At 48.0% G+C, this 20,686-nt stretch overlaps 2 protein-coding genes across 7 annotated transcripts in view; one reads left to right on the top strand and one right to left on the bottom strand.

Annotated features, from left to right (window-relative positions):
• Nucleotides 1-18,083, top strand: part of NRG2 (neuregulin 2) — a 152,251-nt gene extending 134,168 nt beyond the window's left edge. For 3 of the 6 annotated variants that reach the window (XM_062605276.1, XM_062605273.1, XM_062605279.1), the window contains 6 exons: nucleotides 5,042-5,065; nucleotides 9,339-9,441; nucleotides 10,364-10,487; nucleotides 11,975-12,102; nucleotides 14,492-14,716; nucleotides 15,706-18,083. In XM_062605276.1, the coding sequence (XP_062461260.1) occupies nucleotides 5,042-5,065; nucleotides 9,339-9,441; nucleotides 10,364-10,487; nucleotides 11,975-12,102; nucleotides 14,492-14,716; nucleotides 15,706-16,363 (1,262 nt within the window). In that variant the 3' untranslated portion in view covers nucleotides 16,364-18,083. The remainder of the gene's footprint in view (nucleotides 1-5,041; nucleotides 5,066-9,338; nucleotides 9,442-10,363; nucleotides 10,488-11,974; nucleotides 12,103-14,491; nucleotides 14,717-15,705) is intronic. The other 3 variants (XM_062605277.1, XM_062605275.1, XM_062605274.1) reach the window with 1 other exon arrangement.
• CYSTM1 (cysteine rich transmembrane module containing 1) overlaps nucleotides 1-20,686 on the bottom strand; it is a 426,226-nt gene that overhangs the window by 203,319 nt on the left and 202,221 nt on the right. The window lies entirely within an intron of this gene.

Below are 20,686 nucleotides of genomic sequence, written 5' to 3'. Positions count from 1 at the left end.
GCTGTGGAAGCAGAGCAGTGGAGGTTTATTGGGTGAGAGGCTTCTTATTTTTCTGAGGGATGGTCCAATTCACTCTGAAGCCACCAGCATGCAGCAGAGGAGTGTTGGTCTGTTGGTCATCACCCTGACATGTCAAAATGACCTTATTGACAGGTAGGGTTTGGACATTTGCTTCTCACACTGAGGTGAAGATCCCTGTGGGATCATTTATCCCAGAGGCATAAACGTACCACTTCAAGCTCTACTGGAAAGGTCTAGATCTCAATTTCAGCTTTACTGTTCACTTCATTTCAATTCATTTATTCAGCAGCAGTTTCCTACCTGTTGTGATATGAAAACAAGTGCACGAATACTTCTTTTTTTACCTGCTTTCTGTTTCCTCCTCCACCTTTTGCTCCTCTGAGCCCTAAAACAATATTTAGCAGCTTTTTAAATTCCACAAACATTCTGCAGCTTCTTTTCAATGACACGGTAACCACTGACCACTTAATTACAGGGCAATGACTGTGCTGTGGTGTGGCTGGGTAATTACAGGGCTTTTGTGGTTTATCATAACAGGGTTATTCCTCTCCCCTCGATGGCAGGACAGGTTACCCTTTAGGATCTTCTGAAGTTAATTGCATGCTAATCCACATCAGGTTACTAATGCTCTACTGTTATGTGTCTGGACCCTTGAGGCCTGCAGATTTCTCTGTTTTTATTATACAGTACTGGGCAAGCTAAATGGCTGTGCAGTTTATGGAAAGTTTGCTAACCTTCTGTACGTGGAGATCCCATCTGTTGCCCAGCCCTCAACATGAGCATAATGTCCTTTGTCCCCAGCATCACAGGACTGTCTTGCATTGCTCCTTGTACCCCCTGGGGGAAGCCTGGAGCAGCGTACTGCAAGTATTACTCTTGTCAGTACAATTTATTATCCAATAGTCTGTCTTGATGGTCTTCAGATGTTAATTCTCCACTTTGCTTCATGCCTTGGAGCATGCTCTGTGACCCAGAGAGCTCTCTGGGGGACTCAAGTGTGCTTGCAGGGAATAATGCATGCAGTAACTAAACATCTTAACAACTTCTTGGGCAATTTCAAGTCATTGTGAACACCGGGCCAGTTTTCACAACTGTTTGCTAAGGCTTTTATCCTTCTTAATCATCCCTTAAATCTACAGTCCAGTGTGAGCTATCTTGTCTTGAAGTGTTACCCATAGAATATTATTTTAGATTAAATGTTTTTGTTCATCTTTTGAAACAGGTTATACAGAAAAAAACATAGATAGCAATCAAGTAAGTGTAGGACTTTTTCTGATGATGAGAAAAAGAATGCACCGCAAGGTTTGTGACAGTGGGTCCACAGAAAACCCACCCTACTGGAGCTCCTAAATCCAACTGGGTTTTCTCTTTCACTCCACTTCATCCGACTGTCAACCTTTTGGGGACTTGAGTGAAGGTCCATGCATCACTTGACTCTTCAGCAAGCCCTGCTCTGAGCAGCCGGGTGCTACCAATATGGGTGATGGTGTCTGGCCTGAATCCCACACAGATGTGCTGCAGCTGAGATGAAGAGTGTGAAAATGAATAATTTTTGTCATCTCTTTCAACTTTTTCCCTTTTTCCCTTCCTCATCTCTCCCATGCATACTGCCTTTCTCTCTTGAACAGCCTTCTGTCATGCGTGCAGTAGTTAGGTGTTTGAACACTACTAAACTAGGGTCCAGTCTCCTGTAAGATCAGCACAGAAAAGACTATCTTACCTTTTAGGTACAAGAAATAATGTAAACACTGCAAAATACTGCATTAAAGAAGCCAGTAGATATTGATTCCTTAACACTGATGGCTACATTAGGAAGAATGGGTTCTATTTAAGTCCAACTTTTTCAGAAAGGTTCAGCAGGCACATATGGAATGAAATTTTCCATGAAAACATCCTCATTACAAATAGTTTGGGGATTCTGACAGCAGTTCAGGGTGCTCAGCCCTTCCTCCTTGCCATGGCCAGGGAGCATGTGTGGAGTTCAGGCAGAGGCTGATGATGTGAGAAGAATAGTACACCCATATCCTCAGCCTAGTGCTGCCTCACTGTAGTTTGTGTGGTAGCCTCTGAATTTATTGCTTCCAATGGAGCTTGTCTGTGAAAGTTGGAGAGTACTCTGCACTCTGCCAGCGCTGCTGGCATGGGTCAGTTTGTCTCTACAGATAGGATTAATCCATTTAATTTTAGTTATCCCAAAGGTTCCTTCTGCCATGAGACTTGGATGCAATACACCTCCACATTGCAGCCACCTCTGTCAGTGAATCACTGCCTGGAGGAGCTGGAGGACTTACCTAGATCTTATGCTTCCTTCTGTATCATTAAATGTCACAGCGTGGACTGTTGCTCAAAGGTTTCTAGGCATCCCCAGCAGCCAAACAGACTGCCAGTCTTACTGGGAGGGTGAGCAAAATGCAGGTTGACCAGACTGTTGCAGGACACAATGGAGGTGCTACACGTCGTGCTGAGCATCTTCTCCACGTAGGAGCAAATATAAACCAAAGCTTTTAAAGATGTAGTACTTTTCCTGATCAACCTCTTAAAAAGCAAAGAAGACTTCTTTCAAGCATGGTAGTCAGAAATATCTCCAGACCAAAATAAAACTGTTGTCTCTAGGAGAACTTTCAATTTCTCAAATATGTTTGCTACCAAGCAGTATACTGTTGGTATAAAATAGGCACACTCTATGTGGTAAGCCATTGCTGTGAAGGTGATACCCTTCTGCTGGTTGCAGAATGATTACCCTTTGAAGCCATGTTTTACCAGAGCTGGGGTCACCTCATTAGCCTCTTGATTGTAAATTGTTGACTAATTTTGAACAGACTCTTCTTTAGAGAAGAGAAAAAGCCTCCAGATGCCAGTGTGCTCTTGAAGTGTCTCCTCCTTCACTGTCCCAGCACAGAAGGCAATACCTGCCCACGATGGGAGGAACTCCTGAGAAGGGGAAAGGGAGAGTGGCTCCCTATTCAATGTGTTCAGTTATGAGTAATAGAGAAGCAATGTCCATGGCTTGAAATGATAACAGCTGTGGACATCAGATGCAGAAGCTTAGGCTGGGGTAAGAATTCCTTTATCTGTAAAGCTACTGTTTTCTTCCCTACTCGGGGAAACTGTAGCTAAGATCCAATGAGCCACCTGTCTGTATCTGCTCCATGGGGTTGGGGAGCCAAAAGAAACTGCAGCTGTAATGTGAGAGTGACAGTGGGAAGGTGAAAGTCCCTCAGGTTCTTCCCACCACCTCTGTTTGCATCGGCATTTCTGAGTTTGCAAAGAAAATCATGGAAGTGTTTTGAATTGCATCCATTTGTATCTGCAGAAGTTGCAGTAAATCCTGGAACAGGGAGGAAATGTGGCAGTATAAGCAGTGTGCAGCTTAAGGTGGATCAACAGTGTAGCCATACTGATGAAATTTAACGTGTCTTTATGTGCATTTGTCATAGTGTCAGGTGAAACTGTGTGTGTGTAATGCCAGCATGCCTTGGGAATAGGTCAAGGCTAGATGTGACAATCAAGAGGTTTAGGCTGGGTGTGTTCTGTCCAGTTCTCTGCTGCCCACCACATTGCATCTATGTCACTGCAGCTTGTACAACGTGACTGTGAAATGCATGTTAAGAGTTTGCCATTTTTTTGCACAATTGTGAGATGTGAAGCAGAGAGCAGCCAGGTTTTGCGGCCTTGAAATTATACAAAATTTTAACAAAACCCAACCCCAACCAACTTCCAAACCCTCCAAACCCCCCAAGCATCAGCATTGATCTGAAGAGAAGAACCTGCTTTAGAAAATGTGTTTATGTGTTCCATAACTATTAGTGCTGATTTCCCCCCGCCTAAATTTTGAACAGCATTGCAAAAGCAAGCCAGTATTTCTGTGCAGCAAAAAAAAAAAGCAGTTCCTATGGAAAATGTAGTAAATAAATCTGGACATCTCCAAGCTGCAAATAATCTTGTGTGTATGGTGATTGGAAACAGCAATGGTAAGTACGGAGAACTTTCATGTTTACGTAAGAAAAACTGTCCTTAGTTGAGGCCTGTACCAGGACAATTAGTAAAATTTAGGATACCTGTTTTGGATGACGGTATGTTGATTCATTATGTAAACTACTTTGCTTAGCACTGTCTCTGCAAGACAAACTGCAATCTTGTAATGAATATTAATCTGAAAGCAGATGCTCCTGTTTGTGCTTTTTTCAGCATGTTTGTTGTTTCCAAAACAATGCAGAACCACAGCAGAAGTGAAACGTGGAAGATCAGAGACTTGAGGGAAACTTCCAGTGCAATTTGCACTTTTAGATCTGCAAGGGATTCGTTGCCTGCGCCAGGCGATGAGTCACTTGCAGCATCAGTGGTTCAGCTGCAGAACTGTACCATCAGAACAGTGCTCACACAACTGACAGGCCATCAGGTGATTCACAGGCACTGCTGCCAGATGATGCTGTGCATCCGAGACCAGACTCGAGGTGATGGGCAGCAGAAATGTGCTGGCAGGTCTCAGGGCCTGTACAAGTGCCCACACATCTGTCTGCACAGCGCCCTGCTTTGATGCACAGGTCCCAGGCAGAGATGGGCATGTGAAACCACGCAGGGTTTATTTTGCCTGTAGAAAGTGAGTGAATGATTTGTACCAGGTTCATGCAGTCGCTGTGTGTTTTGACCTGTCAGGAGTTGTTTCAGAACAAGTGTACCTTTTTTTTCCTTTCAATTTTTTCCCCCCTGCCTAAACTGTGAATTCCATATCAGGTACTAACAAACATGGCTCATCTCAGAAGAATTCATAATTAACTAAAAGAATTCATAATTAACTTCCACTGCAATTTGTTTGGGTCTTCCTTTACATTAGATATAAGCTCTGGTGGGGATTTGAAATGCTCTGAAGCATACACTGTCTTTCGTGTAACTGCTGCTGAGCCTACAGAAAGCTAACCTGCTCTAACTGCACAGCGTGTGTGTTTGCATATTAGAGTTCTCTGACAGACCTGTTTTTCTTTTTCTCTTTCTCTTCCTTGTCTTCTTTCTGCATTGGCAGAGCATCTTGGATTTGAATTAAAGGGTATGGACCAACCATTCATTTATTAATCAGAAGCCATTAAAAGCTGCCCACATTATATTTATGGCTTTAATGGGATGATTAAAAAATCAGCTCTTCTGTTCTCTTCCCTGGCACCACGAGAGATGTTTGGTTTGAAAAAACCCCAACAAACCAACCAAAACCAACCACAAAATCTAAATGTAAACCTACAAAAATACACGTGTATCTTTAGCAGCACTCTTTTCTTTGTTTCAAGCAGCAGGCTGGTGTGTGTTCCATGACTGGGGTGTTATAATGGCCGTACGTCTCCCCATTCAACATGCTTTTGTGTATTTAACTGAAGAGTTGGAGTTTGTGACCAGCCCAGAGGTTGCCAGCAGGCACCACTTGGGAATGGGCAGGCATTCCAGGAAGGTGGGTTTTAGAAAGATCAAGGTTTTTATAGAAATTACCACCCTGGATGCACCAACCTCCACTGGATCCTATGAGGGTCACAATGAGCTTTGCTGTTCTTTCTCCCAAAGGTTAGTGGCTTATTTTGGTTCTTGGCCAGGAGAAAATTATTCCAAGAAAGATGACATGAGATGGGTTAGTATAGATCACAGTGAGCTCAGGGAGGTCAGTAGTCTCCCATGAGAGTGGGGGCTGTCATTCTGAGCATCATGCTGGCAAGCTGAAGTTTGGAAAAACGCCGCAGTGTTTTAAAGGCTTTTAAAAATATCCCCTTTGGGCAATTACCTGCTCCTGCCCAAGTGCTCATAATCATATTATTTTTCTTCCATTCTCCTCAGTCTGTTTTTAGAAATACATCAAGAATTTCTTGAGTAAGCACCTGGGAAATCAGATTATTGAGGGTAGGTTTCCCTTGAGTGTACAAGCCAATCATGGGGAGGCTGGTCAGATGAGAGCAAAGATTTAACTTAAAAACACTGACCTGGCAGTGCCAGCCAAAGCAGATCTCCACGTGAAGATGCTACAATTCCATTTACTAGAGGTATGGGGACACCAACCTTTCACTTCTGGATCCTAAGCTGTTTTCTTGGATCCCCAGGGTAGAGGGACATACACTAGCTGAATGAAGCTGGAGAAACTTGTCTCCTCTGGTTCTTTTGTGCCTGGTCCACCAGGATGGGGTGGATCCACCAGGATGGGTTTATATCCCACAGCAGCTCTTCCCTACTGCAGAAAACATTCATTTTGTAGTCAGGTGTTTCAGAGAAAGCGGTGCTGCTAATGCCAATACACTGAAATTAGCTTAAAAATTGAGGATTTTTGACATCCCTTTTTTGTTGACCTCTTGTCCTTTTCCTCATTCATTCTCAATGTCATCACAGAACCGCACACATCCTGTTCCCAGCCTGCAGTCGTCTCTTCTCTGTCATTCGTCTGTCACTCTCATGCGTTGCTGTGACACCCATGGCTGGACTGTGATTCTGTCAGCATTATGTGGCACCACATGGTTTGTTCATAGTGTTTGCTGCTTAGAGTGATGATGCTGCTGCTGCTGAAGTTGTGGTGTTTGTAGAGCACAGAGGCACAAACGGACAAGTTCTGCTCCAGGACCTTCTCAAACACAGAATTGTAGTGTGCATTCTCTTATTTTCTTTCTGTCATTGTTGAGATGGTTTTGTGCAACAGGAAGATGCTGTGTTATGGAGCTTTATCAGCTTTAATGAGATGCGAGGAACCAAGCTAAATTACTATCAGCAGGTCATTTAACTCGTAGCTTTGCAGCACAGACTCACACGTCACTGCTTCACATAGCAGAGCTGTTAGCTTAAGACAGAGAGGCTAAATCTGCAGTTCTGATGAACTGAAACATTCCCCGTGCAATTGAGGTGAAGCTTTGGAACAGTGAGACATGCCAGAGCCAGATGACATGATCATCACAACAGCGGCTGGGATTTGAGCCTCGGGCAAAAGATTGTGTTGTTTAGCTAATAGCTTTGCTTTTTGCTTTTTTCTCCCTCCTCCATGATTCAAAGGGAACGATTTACGCTTGGAACAGAAGTCTTTGTAGTAAAAAACATAGCTGGTGAAGGACACTGCGCTTGGAAAAATTGGCTTGATGGATGGGTCCATGGTGGAAACTGACCTGCTCCGGCTTTATTTTTTTGTAAAAGTAGCTTTCGCTGGGCAGTACCAAAATTCTCACCGGTGCCATCTGTAGCCAGGATATGAACCTGGCTGGTTTTCCTGACCCTGATAAAATCCCTGAAACCCCTGGCTGAAGGGAAGAGCTAGAATCCAGGTCCCAGAGGTGTGCAAGAGCGAGAAAATTTGTCTGCCATGGTTGCAGATGCCTGGAATAGGGCATCCGTGCAATGGGAACGTGTCACTGAGGGAGGTGTCTCACCTCAGTGAGCTCTTTCCCCATGCCAGCTCCACGTTGTTCCTTGCAGTAAAGCACAAGGAGTATGTCAGCCAGCACCCAGCTGCTCCTCTAAGAGGTCCCAGGCCATACAGGCATCGGCTCTGAGGGATGCAGCTAGCTGGTGAAGCTGACAGAGCAGCCACTTCCAGGCCACAGGAGACCCATATCTGTTGTTCCTGGTCCACACCCTCATGAGTGTGGGAGAGTCTCAGCTGCCTGTAGTGAATGGTGGCACATGGCCTTCCTGGAGACCCACCAGCAGCACCCTGAGTGCCTCATGAAGCCAGAGGCCAGTGCTCAAACAAAATGGATGGAAATGTGTTGCTTTATACTGAGATTTTGCAGCACAGGTATGAAGAAAGCTCTACTGATGATGTTTTACATCTCCAAGCCAGGGCCGTCATTCTCAGCCCTCGTTTAGCAAATCTTTCTTCGTTCTCTTTTTAAAAGTTAGAAAGAGATAAACATTTTTCCTAGCACTTTTGGTTTTTTTTTATTTCCCAAAAATGCCTTTTCCTTCCCAAAACAAAAGGGTGAAATTTGTCTAAATATCCAGTTATCTGGAATGCTTCATTGCTTGACCCATGCTTTTTTGCTGAAGTCCAGAGTTTCTAACACCAGACCTGTTTCTTTTCTGGTTTTGAATTTCATTGTCTGGGGCTATCATATAGTCCATTCAAGGTTATTTAGTGTGGCATGGTGAGCACAGCAGCCACGGCATGAGTTTTGTTGCCTGATCTATATGAAAAAATATTTCAATGAATATTAAAGAAGGCACAAATCCCATTAACATTAACGCATAACTATGCAGGCATCAGGACATCTCCCATAGATGTTGAACTAAAATGCTCATGGCAGGTGTGCACTGAATCCTTCTCTCAGTCCTCCAGCCCCAGAGACAAATTGCTTCTGCTGATCTCAGTGGAGATTGCTGGATGTTGCCGTGAAGAGCATCTGCTCTGGTGTAGCCACAGAGGAAGAGGTGCCCTTGCCATGTGATTGCTGCCTAGGTGTAGTTACCCAGCAAGCGGCATCTGAGTGTTCCCTTGAAGCCTTGATTAATGTGAACAATTACCTCACTTCAGCATGGTTTGGATTTTGATGCAAGTGACTGACTTTCCTGGTTTGAAAGGCGGTCCGTGACAAATGGTGGTATTTGAGAGAAGCAGCAGCATGCTGCTTGAATTCTGTGCGTGCATCTCAGTTATCTGGTGCAATGAAATTAATAATTTCCTAGGGTTTCATTAAAGATCCATAACTGTAACCCGTTACTGTATTTCAACTGCTCCACTCCCTTTTCTTTGTCTCACACACTATCACTTTTCCATCCTCATTCTGCTTTTGGACTGTTTTAGGATGTCCTCTTCAGCACCTACATGCTTTGGAGCCTGTTTCTTGGTGGTTTCTAGCCACACCGCAGAGCTCCAGGGCATGCAGCTGCTGCAAGGAAAAGGCATTCTAAGTCAGAGCAGAGAGCCTGTGATGGGAGAGAGCATCACAGGGCATGGGTGTACGTGGTGAATGGGGGTTGCTCGGGGGCTTCTTTGAAGGCTATTGAGTTCCTGAGAAGGGGGATGTGCTGGAAGGGAGAGGAGAGTCGTGGGACTGTTTGAGACTAGTCACTGAGTTATGCTGTGGGCAAGGAAAGCAAGCAGCGTGTTTGAGCACAGAAGGGGTGAGTGAAAGAGGGCAAAGGTGCAGAGAGGCAAAAGCAGTGAAGGTCTCCTGCGGGGTGAGCAAGGTTGGGCCAGCTGGTCTCAGGTTTGGGGCAGCTATTGGAGACAGGCAGTGGATTGGCAGGAGGTCTGACCGAGCCCTGTTCTCCATCTCACCCACACACAGTGCTGGTTCCTGTGCAGCCAGGCGCATCCCTGGTGCTGGAGCCCATTTGTCATTGTGATTTCTTCTCTCCATTTGCAGAAGCAGAAGAGCTCTACCAGAAGAGAGTTTTAACCATCACAGGAATCTGCGTTGCCTTGCTTGTGGTGGGCATCGTCTGTGTGGTAGCTTACTGTAAAACCAAGTGAGTATGGGTGGTTAGCAGACAGCACTGGCTAGAGGTTACGGAGTGGCCGTGATCATGCTTTGTGCTTTCATGCTCTTCACCCAAATGCTACTTTAAGGAGATGCTGTGCTGTGGTGTTCCCAGCAAGGTCTCATGAAGGAGAACAGTGAAGCCACCTAGCAGGCTGTGGCTGAGCAGGATGTTTTCCTGGGACCATCTGCTTATCCCCTGAATCAGCATCATTTCCTCCAGCCAGGTGATGCTCTGTTACTGAGAAAAGCTGGTCCTCAAGGCAGCAGCTCATCTCCTGACAGCAGAAGCACACTGGGCTGCTGTGCAGGAGCTGTCGGCTCAGCTATGTACATTTCAGGGACTTTCAGAGTTATCTTGATGGAACAAGATGCTTGGGGACCTCTTTTATGGCCAGGTTTTTCTTCTTGGGCAGCACATTTTTCCCTACTTCACTTGCGCCTCACCTCAGTCCAGGGTGCCCCTGGGACATGAGGGGTCTTGCAGAGTGGATGCCCTGCTATTGTAGGCTTTACCAGTTTGTGCTTAATGAAGGACAGGTCAAGTGCCTTGCCACCAAGGCCAAGCCAGGACCTGCTTCCCGCTTTCCACCTCCCTGCTTTTCTCCTCTGCTCCCAGCACCATGGTACCCCTGGCTCCACTGCATTGTGCTGAGCCTTGTCTTGCAAGAGGAGACCTTGGACCCAGCTTCCCAAACTGCCCATGATAAGAAATGTTCATCTTTTATAGCAGAAGCAGCAGAAGGTGGCAAGTGTTGAATGCATTGTTTCCTCCTGTTTGCAGCTTTCACAAACACCATTGAAACAAGCATGTCTGATACTTGCCTTCTCTATCTTGCATCTTCCAGGTGTCTCTGGGGCAGAGAGCCCCATAAGTCTTCCTGATGGATTTTTTCCTTTCTGTTTTAAAGGAAACAAAGAAAACAAATGCATAATCATTTACGTCAGAACATGTGCCCTGCCCATCAGAACAGGAGCCTTGCGAACGGGCCAAGCCATCCACGTTTGGATCCCGAGGAAATCCAAATGGCCGATGTAAGACCTTTTGTCTCCATCTCGATGCATGTTACTGAGTTCCTGTTTTCTGCCAGGGTTTTGATGTGGATGTGGGTGCTTACACACCTGTGGGCATGTGTGTGAGGAGTGAAACAGTAACAAACTTGAATGAAAAGATGAGATTCTACATAGAAACATTTCCAAAAATGATATCTGAAGTGAAAAGTGATTTTACTTTGAATCACAGGATGAAAATAGGGCACTTGGAACAGACTTACTTTGATGAATAAAATGTGATCCTGTTTGAGAGAGATGTTCCTGATGGTGCCTGTTTATCGAGCTATTGCAGCTGCACCCCCAGAGCATGAGCAGCACTTTGAGGAAGGGGATTCTCCCCCTCTGCTGCACTCTGGGGAGATTCCCCCCTGCAGTCCTGATCCAGTTCTGGGGCAGCAGCACAAGAGGGACATGGAGCTGCTGGAGTGAGTGCAGAGGAGGCCATGGAGGTGGTGTGAGGGCTGGAGCAGCTCTGCTCTGGAGCCAGGCTGAGAGAGCTGGGCTGGGTCAGCCTGGAGAAGAGAAGGCTCCTGAAGGGGAGACCTCAGAGAAGCTCCAGTGCCTAAAGGGGCTGCAGGAAACCTGGAGAGGGGCTTTGGACAAGGGCCTGTAGGGACAGGCCAAGGGGAATGGCTTTAACCTGACAGAGGTGAGACTGAGATGAGCTCTTAGGCAGAAGCTCTTCCCTGTGAGGGTGCTGAGGCGCTGGCACAGGGTGCCCAGAGAAGCTGTGGCTGCCCCATCCCTGGCAGTGTTCAAGGCCAGGTTGGACACAGGGGCTTGGAGCAAGCTGCTCTAGGGGAAGGTGTCCCTGCCTGTGGAAGGGGTTGGGACTGGAGGAGCTTTAAGGTCCCTTCCAACACAAACCAGGCTGGGATTCTGTGATTCGATGATCAAATGACTACAGTGACTCAGTTACAAGGTTTGCTGGGTCACCCTTTGGATGCTAAAATTTAGCTTGGTTGAATCCCAGCCATGAAGGAAGAGGGAAAGGGAATTTCTAAGAACCACATCCCTCTGAACTGAAGTGCTGACTCCCACAGAGATCTCAGTGTACCTGTAAAAAGCAGTGCTTGTTGGTGGATGGAGCAATATCTCAGCATAAATATTTGGCTGATACCTGGCATTTCTGTGGGACTTGAATGTCTCACTGATCTCATGTGGTTGTCTTTTTGTTGGTACTCTGTCGGGTGCATAACCTCTTTGAGCAGAGATGTTTTTCTGCTCAATAGCTACATGTGGTACCACTGTCCTCTGGGGAGCCCCTTGGCTCTTCTTACCCTTCTGCAGTCCCCATGACACTGTGCAAAGTGCAGGGGCAGAGCTCCAGCCTCCTTGTCTTTCTATGGTGTGTGAAGCTATTGGGTTCACTCAGTCCTTATTTGATTTCACCAGAAATAATTAAGCCAGCCAAATTTGGCTGTGGCAGCATGGCCGAGCTGATGTGTGTGATTCTACATGTTTTACAGTATATCTCTAAGAATGTTTCTGCCACTGAGCATGTGATCCGAAGGGAAACAGAGACAACCTTTTCAGGAAGTCACTCCTGCTCTCCATCTCATCACTGCTCCACAGCCACTCCAACGTCCAGCCAGAGGTGATGTATGCTGTTTTCCCCTGAACCTTCTTCCCCTCTTTGCCTTAGGATGCTATGAGATTCAAAGCCAGGAACAGCTTTTTCTTTCACCTCCCTTTCCTGTTTTCACTTGCTGTTTGGCACTATGCTGGCATGCAGGCCATGGTGACACTGCTGGTCTTCGCTGGCAGAGCTAGTTAGTGAGAGGTGTGGAAAGGTGTGATCCTTGACCTGCAGCAAGGTGCCAGCAGGAGCCTGCAGCACTGACATGACTGTGAACCAGGAGGAAATGAAGTTGTGCTTTCCTGCTTTGCACAGACATGAATGGGAGGCTGCATCTAGGAAAGGTTTCGCAAGCGGGGTTTGCAGCCACACTGATAACTGCAATAATTCATTAAGCACACTCAGGTTGTTTCATGCTTGATGTATTTGAACTGTATGTCCTTGTGGAAGGCAAAGTACACAAAACATCACAAAATGTTTTGGGCAGTTCCTCCAAGTTAGGGTCTGAGTTGGGAGCCATGGTTTTTCACCCGAAAAATACCCACTCCTGTGCAATTTATCACAGTCCAGAAAGCTACATCAGAATCACAACCTAGAGATCACCCTAGAGAAAGTCCTGTGCTGGTTTGAATTTGGAGGTTCAGGTTCTTCCTCTTACACAGCTCTTGTGCTTATTCCAGTGACAGTGTTTCCCTAGCAGACCACTTGCCTTTGACAAGTGACTGGAGGTACAGCGGGGTCAGTGATGTATAGATCACATTGCATTGACTTTTTATAAAGCAAAACATGTCCTGGCTTGTTTACTGCTGTAGCCCGATGTGTTTGTCTCTGTTTTCCCAGGAAGCAATGAATCCTTTCAGCTAAAGCTCAAAGTTAGCTCCCAGCAGGTTTCTTCAGCGTTCAGTCATTCATCAGGGATGAGCAAGTACTCTCACGGTGCAACGTGTCAGATCAATTTCAGATATTGAACTTAGGTTTTCAGGTGAATTCCTCTGCAGAATCCTTTGGCTAGACCTCCAGCAAGCAGAGAGGGAGCCAAGAATGACTTGGAGGGCTGGAAATGGCTGCCTTTGTCCACAGAAATCCTATTCCTGGTGTGTTTTACAGGGTTTTTACAATTTGTATGCTGCAGCCCAACCCTGGCTAGGTGTGTGCAAGCTTGAGCCAGTTGCACAGAGGCCCCTGTGCCTGCAGAGCTGCACCTTGCTGGCTTCCCATGCTCACTTCAAAGCCCTGGGACCCTGGGGCCACCTCTGGGAACCTCCTGAAGATGCAAAGGTGTGTCTGGAGGGCAGCATTAACCCATCGCAGCTACGGGGAGGCACCTACCTCACATAGCCTCTGGTCCTGGCTACCTGCCACCTAATCTTCCTGAGTCAAGTGCAGCAAGCAGGTGTTTCTTGAAGTCATGCCAGAGGCAAAATACTGGCATAATCAGGCTCTGGTTTGCTCAATGCCTGCCTCTAATGAGGACGCTGTTTGAAGTTATAAATGATGTGGTGGTTGCAGCCAAGCATGTGCCTGGAGCCATCAGTAATTAACAAGTTCTTGGGAAGTCTTAATGAGGGCTGCTGTCCTCTGCACCCCCCACCCCCACCCCAAATCCTCTGCCGGCACAGCTCCATCTGCTGCAGTTTGGGAGTTCGGAGATTCTGCTGTAATAGACAACATATTTCTGCTATGGAGCAGGGTCAGCCTGTGGCCATAGTGCAGGTGGACCTCCAGTGTGCACGTGGCCCCTTGCATCCCCAGAGAACCCCTGTGGGATGTCTTCTTCGCACCAGGACTAGGGCAGGTGGAGCTCCAAGTGCTCAGGAGGGTCTATCCGCTGTATCAGTGTTTTTGTTTAGCACCTTGTGTTTTGCTGCCAAAATCTTTTATAAACCAGTGGAAACTGAACATCCAGACCTACCTTTGAGATGCTTTTCTCTGCTGATGGAGAAGCAGAGTGGGGTTTTTGGTTTTTATTGGCTCCTTTCTGGTAGCATTTCTGAAGGGGCTGTCGCTTGGCAATGCAGATGGCACATCTGAAGATCCTTTGCAGACTTGCCTTGGCAAGGCCAGTGCATTGCTCCACACCCAGAACACTTCACAAGCGCAAAGGAGAATTGCCCTGGCCTTCCTCCAAAGGCTGCCCCATCCTATCACCAGCTGTCAGAAGGTGGTGTGATAAATACCTGGAATGCACTGATTTGCCTTTAAGCTCTGATCATATCTTCAAGAAGTAGCAAAAGCAACTCAAAGGCAGGGTTGGGAAGTTGGGCATCCCAGGCCAGATGTATCCTAGTGAGAGAGAGAAATGGGATGCCAATGCAGAGCGGAGTGTGAGCTGTACCTGCATGCAGCTCTTTGGAGAAAACCTTGGTGGGGATTCCTTGCTCACTGCCCATTTGGGTTTGGTCCACAGACATGAAAGCCACACCTGGAGCTTGGAGCGGACGGAGAGTCTGACTTCAGATTCCCAGTCTGGGATAATGCTGTCCTCGGTGGGAACCAGTAAATGTAACAGCCCTGCGTGCGTGGAGGCACGGGCTCGCCGCGGGGCCACCTTCTGCATCGAGGACTCACGGAGGCCCATGACACAGTACCGTGACTCGGTGGATTCTCTGCGGGACTCACCACACAGCGAGAGGTCAGACCCCACTGCTTGGTGCTGCTCTGGCACAGCAGAGGAGAGCCATCCCTCTGTGCCAGACACAAAAATGACTGCCCAGCAGTCCTGTGGTAGCACTGGAGAAACTCCAGCTCTGGTCCTACCAAAGAAAGCCACTACCCCAGGATGCCACTCTGGTAGTGCAGCAAACACTGAACCCTGCCCACATGGTGACAATGTAAGTTTGGAACACAGGGGTGCAGTCAGCAACTGGTGAAGAAAACCTGGCTGAGAATACACCCCAGGCAGCTTGGTAGGCTGGCAGCTCAAGCAGGATCTGGCCCTCAGGTATATGGGGGAGAGATGAGCATCCTCAGCGTAGTCCTGGATCGCCTGATGAGCAGGTGTGCTGAATAAGCAGACACCCCCATCGGCGCTACAGAGAGGAAATGAAACGTGCTCCTTAGAAAGAGGTAATGCCGAAGGAAGGGCTGTTTGGAGAGGGGCTGGACCAGACCCAAGTTGTCACACTGATGTTTTCACTAGAGTAGATGAAAGAAGTAGATGCCTTTTAGAGACACAAGGTTTTTGTTGAGCTAGAGGAAGAAATGCCCACGCTTTCCCCATCTGTGGCTTGAGCAGGGGGAGGGCATTTTGGGCAGGTTCCTCAGATGCAACCCTTGCAGCTCCAGGGAGAACAGAAAGCAGCTGTCAGGCAGATGAGTAGCAGGGAAGTCTGCTGGGAGATGGTACAGGGTTTGCAGCAACACAGGATGGGAATTGCACACCAAGTCCCTTGGGAGAGGCAGTCCTGGGATGCATGGTGCGTGGTGCCCAAGCACCCACTGAAGCCAGCAGCTCATCCTCCCTCAGCACAGCAGTGCAAGGTCTCTCTGTCTGGTTCCACAGGAGATGCTGAGCTCCAGGACCATGTGCGTTGGAGCCCACACGGGTGCTCAGCAGAGCAGAGGCTCAGCTGGAGGTTTTGGGGTTGTTTGGTACCTAAACAGATGCGTTGCTTCTCTCAGGTACGTGTCAGCGCTGACCACACCAGCACGCCTGTCGCCTGTCGACTTCCACTACTCAATGGCCGCGCAGGTGCCCACCTTCGAGATCACGTCCCCCAACTCAGCGCACGCTGTGTCCCTGCCCCCGGCGGCCCCCATCAGCTTCCGCGTGGAGGAGCAGCAGCCCCTGCTGCGGCGGTACCAGCTCCCCTTCCAGGACACGCAGCGGTACGACAGCTACTACCAAAGGAAGACCTACCTAAACGACAGCATGGGGAGCCTGCCCTCCAGCCCCTTCCGCATCACGGAGGACGACGAGTATGAGACGACGCAGGAGTATGTCACAGCGCTAGAGCAGCCAAAGAAAACAGCCAGCAGCAACAGGCGGTGGAAAAAATCCAAACTGAATGGGCACATCCCTCACAGAGCCAGAGCCGTCCGGGACTCCTTCTCCTTCAGCAGCGCCTCTTACAGTGAGTCTGACGAGGAGCTGGTGGCCGAGAGCACGCCGTTCCTAAGCACTCAGAACAATGAGGTGGTGCACACAGGGTCGCCGCCGCTGCACCGGCCGGGTGACAGCCGGACTCACTACTCCTGCAGCAGGCACAGCGCGCCTGGGGAGAGCGGGCGCAGCAGCCTGGCGCACACGACGCCCAAACCCGACCCGGATCCTCTCTAGGCACCTCCCAGACTTGTGCGCCCACAGACACGAGCTGTGCGGAGGAGGCCGAGGAGGGATGAGACAAAACAAAGATAAATATTTTTATTTTATATAAAAGAAGGGAGGGGGGGGAGGAAATTATAACAAATAAAATGTTTTATTTTCATTTTAGCAAAGTTGTCTTATAATAGCTAACGACAATGACTTTTTTATAAGGAATCTCTATTTATATGTAATGTCTTGATTTACAGCTTCCAAGAAAAAAAAAAAAGTTGAAAAAAAAAAAAAAAGAAAACAAACAATAAAGTTAAAAAAAAAGTGGGCCAATTTTTGACTACTTAAAAAATAGAAAAACAAAACTATCGTGGTGCCTTTTTGCTGTACGCTAGTGCTGGGATTCATGCCGAGGAGTCTGTTTCAGTAGCATTTTTTAAGATCATATATTTTTGTTTGGGAGACAACCTGTCACAAGGGCGCTCCTCCGTTGGAAGAAAACAGCCTTGCCACTTTGTCCCGTACCCTGCTATTAATGATCTTATTCTTTAAGGTATTGTTTAAACACACATCATGGACAGGAGTGGGATCGTTACCATTATCATGTCTAATGGGGATCTGTCTTGCCCTGTAAGACGCTTGTGTTTTCGCTTAAATCAGAAGAAAAAAGAAACCCAACAGCACCATACTGGAATGGAGAAGTGATGCTTTTTTTGCCACACAGGTAGGAAGAGAAAACACAGTCGCAGAAGCAGCAGCCTTTACAGAATAGCTCTCAACCTTTGGCCATTTCACCCGTGGGTCTCAAGTTGGGTTGGCACAGGTTTGTCAGACAAGGCAGATGCCCATATGAACATGGTGAGATAATGCCCCATCACATAGGGTAGATGCCCTGGCAGGCAGATGGCACGGTGTGGTGGTCCCGACAGAGCTGCGGTGCTGTACCAGTGCCATGCCAACTGCAGCATCCCCTTCACAGAGCAGTGTAGCTGCAGCGTGGTGTTGCCATAGGGCTGCCGGGGCTGTGGTGTCCCACACACCATGGTTCAGGTGGTTCTGGGAGGAAGCATGGAGGTGGCCCCAAGGCACAGCACGGCCAAGGCTTGTCCTGGTCGCTGTGCCAGCCGTCTGCCAGCCATGCTGTCTGGGGTTTGGTAGGTGCCAAAGCTCTGCTTGTCACTCCTGTGCTGGCCGGACAGGCCCCGCGTGGGGCAGCCCCAGCAAGCGGATTCCTCTGTGCCATGTGTTGTAAAAACAGTTGTTACCGTCACATCTTGCCACCGGTGATGGACATCGTGTTTCCAAGCTTGGAGCAGCTCTGGCCATCAGCTCTGTGGTGCAAAGAGACAGTCCTGCGTGTCCAGGCAGCAGAGCACCCCCGTGGAAGTGCCCCTCTCTCCTCAGTTCTCTGCAGCAAACCTGTTTACATTGTAGCCTGACTTTTTTCTTTTTATATTTTTACTTCTGCATGTCCTTTGCATTTCAGATACTGTAGATTGGATGCATGGTGAAGCTGTGACTGAGAAGATAATACAACAATTGACAGTGTATTATTTCATTTAACTTTTAGCAATAAAGTAACTAAACCCTCTATTCCTCACCCATGATGGGGTCAGATAGAAAACTCTGCTAATTTGTCATAAGATGATAGTCAAAGTTTGCTCTGGATTGTCTGAATGTCAGAATTCTCGACTGTTTAACACTTGAACATTTTTTATATTATAAATAAAATAAGAAATAACAAGCTGTGGGCTGCATTAATCTCAGGCACTTTGGGGAGCAAATGGGGAGCTGGTACCATACACAGAATCACAGGCTGGTTGAGGCTGGAAGGGACTTCTGGAGGTCATCTGCTCTAACTCACCTTCTCAACCAGCTCACTCAGATAGTTTCCCAGGACTGTGCCCAATCAGGTATGAGTATCTCCAGGGGTGGTGACACCACAACTTTGGGAAACCCCTGCCAGTGCTTGGTAACCCTCAAAGCAAAAAAGTATGTTCTTGTGTTCAGGCAGAATCTCCTGGTTTTTAATTGTGTGCCCATTGCCTCTGGTCTTGTTACTGGGTACTACTGAGAAGAGCCCACCTCCTTCTTCTTCACTGCCTCCCATCAAGTATTTATACACATGGATAGCATCCCCCCTCCCCGAGCCTCCTCTAGGCTGAACAGTCCCAGCTTTCTCAGCCTCTCCCCACATAAACATCTGTAGAGACACTGAGGTGGGTGTTTTTCTACCTGGTGTGGACATTTGACTCGTGTCTGCTCTGGAGAGAGGTTGAGAGGGCCAGGCATGTTCAGCCTGGAGAAGAGGAGGCTCTGGGGAGACTTTAGTGTGGCCTTTCAGTACTTTAAGGGGGCTTATATGAAAGCAGGTACAGACTTTTTGGTAGTACCTGTTGCAGTAGGAACGGGGGCAGTGGTCTCAAACTAGATTCAGTGGAAGAAATGTTTTTTTTTACAGTAAGGGTGTAGAAACACTGGCACAGGGTGCCCAGAGAGGTGAGAGATGTGCCATCCCTGGCAGTGTTCAAGGCCAGATTAGATGGGGCTCAGAGCAGCCTGATGTAGCTGAAATTGTTCCCATGGAGGGCTTGGGCTAGATGAGCTTTAAAGGTCCCTTCCAACCCACACCATTCTCTAAGTCTACCTGGGGCTGGCACAGCAGCATCTGCATTACAAGAAGGCTGCAGCTCCTGCTGGGGTGCAGTGCTGTGGGGTGTGCTCAGTGCTCGGTGCAGCTGATCCACACCAGGCATCACCATCATGATCTGCTCTCTGATGCCTTTGGAAAGGAGGTGTGGGTTTGCCCAGTGCTGTCCCATGCAGAGGGATGTTTTACTGCTCACTGGGATTTGTGATGCTTTGCATCTGCTGAGACACAGCGAGCTTTGAGCCATGGCAGCCTCGTGATTTCTTGTAGTGATTTCTTGTTCAACACGCCCCTTGATTCCCATAATGGTGTTCTATATTTGGAGGGACTTACACTACTTCAATTTTCTCTCCAATTGCCTCTAAAGGAAGCTTGTATCTCTCTCCTTTTTCCCTGACTGGTTTATTTTTAGACCCCTCATTTCCATCCATGCGTATTCCTAGGTTTTGGCTGTAAACATTTTACAGCAATTTTCACAGGTGGGGGCAGCCTCCTGCCAGCTCTATTCCACATGTATGATGCCTTTGCCACCCTTCCCGGGGCGGGGGAAGGAATTGCTTTGCTGGCACAGAGGGGGTGATGCAAGCAGGAGAGGAGCATCAGATCCTGGCTTTGGGATTGAAGAGCCTACAAAATGTATGTTTAAATTGAATTTGGTGTCGGGTTGTGTCTGGGAGAAGGGGCCTGACAGGAAGGTCAGGCTGCACCAGCACTGCCAGGGCATGCTGTCCAAGTGCCAGCACTGCCTGCTGGAGGGGCTGGCACAGGTGGGGCTGTGCTAGAAAGTGCATTTGGGTACCTCAGTGAGAAAAAGATGTGGCTGCTTAATTCCTCTGAGATGCTGCTCTTCCCTCTTGGTGAATGGCTGAATCCTTCACCTCCAAGGAGGGAAAAAGGGAGAAAGAAAGCATTTTCTTCCTGGTCACAATCTGAGGCTTCAGGTTGGTCAAACAAGGCAATTTGGCTGCTCAGCACATCTCCATGTGCATATGCATCCAAATCAGCACTTGCGCATCAGGGCAAACTGCTGGTTGTCAAAAAGTGCCAGTTTAATCCTCCTGGCTGCCTTGCCAAGGGCTGTTTAACACCATCTGCCACCCCTTTCCACATCCATTAGGTGGTGAGTCTCATGGCTCTGAGACCCTCCCCTGGTGCCCACAGGAGGGTTCACAAGATCCTGCTTTTCCCTGGAGCTTACTCCCAGCTGAGAATGGCTGCCTGGCACCTCTAGCATGAAGAACTGAGCTGCCCTTGGTGGTTTCTTCAGACACACTGGAGAGATCACTGCCTGCTGGAGGGGGCAGTCAGAAAGGACAGGCTGAGGTACAAACATATTACCTGGGATTTTGGTGAGGATTTGGCTTTCCCCCAGGTTTTCACGGTGTGAGTCTGGGCACCAGATGCTTTGTGTGAGTAGCAGCATCTTGGAGGTCTTCAGTGAAAGGGATGCCTGTACAGTGCCTGACACAGCAAAGCAAATGATGCCTCAGAGAAACAGCCATGACACTCAGTTTAGTCCTGGGCTCCTCTGGGAACAGTTCCCAGGACATCTCCAACCACCAGTGCAGATATTGGCATTGTTCTCCTCCCATAAACCTCTAGGTTGCATGTGGACAGACAGATGTGGGATGCGCCAGGTGAAGGGAAGAGTTACCTGAATGTGTTCCCAAAGCAGCCCATCTGTCCACACTTGCTCC

This window comes from Pezoporus occidentalis, unplaced genomic scaffold (genome assembly GCF_034315485.1).
Source record: "Pezoporus occidentalis ecotype Australia unplaced genomic scaffold, CSIRO_AGI_Poc_V1 ctg91, whole genome shotgun sequence".
Classification (NCBI taxonomy): domain Eukaryota; kingdom Metazoa; phylum Chordata; class Aves; order Psittaciformes; family Psittacidae; genus Pezoporus; species Pezoporus occidentalis.
The sequence above is the reverse complement of the archived record's forward strand: the minus strand, read 5'-3'. Positions and strand labels throughout refer to the sequence as shown.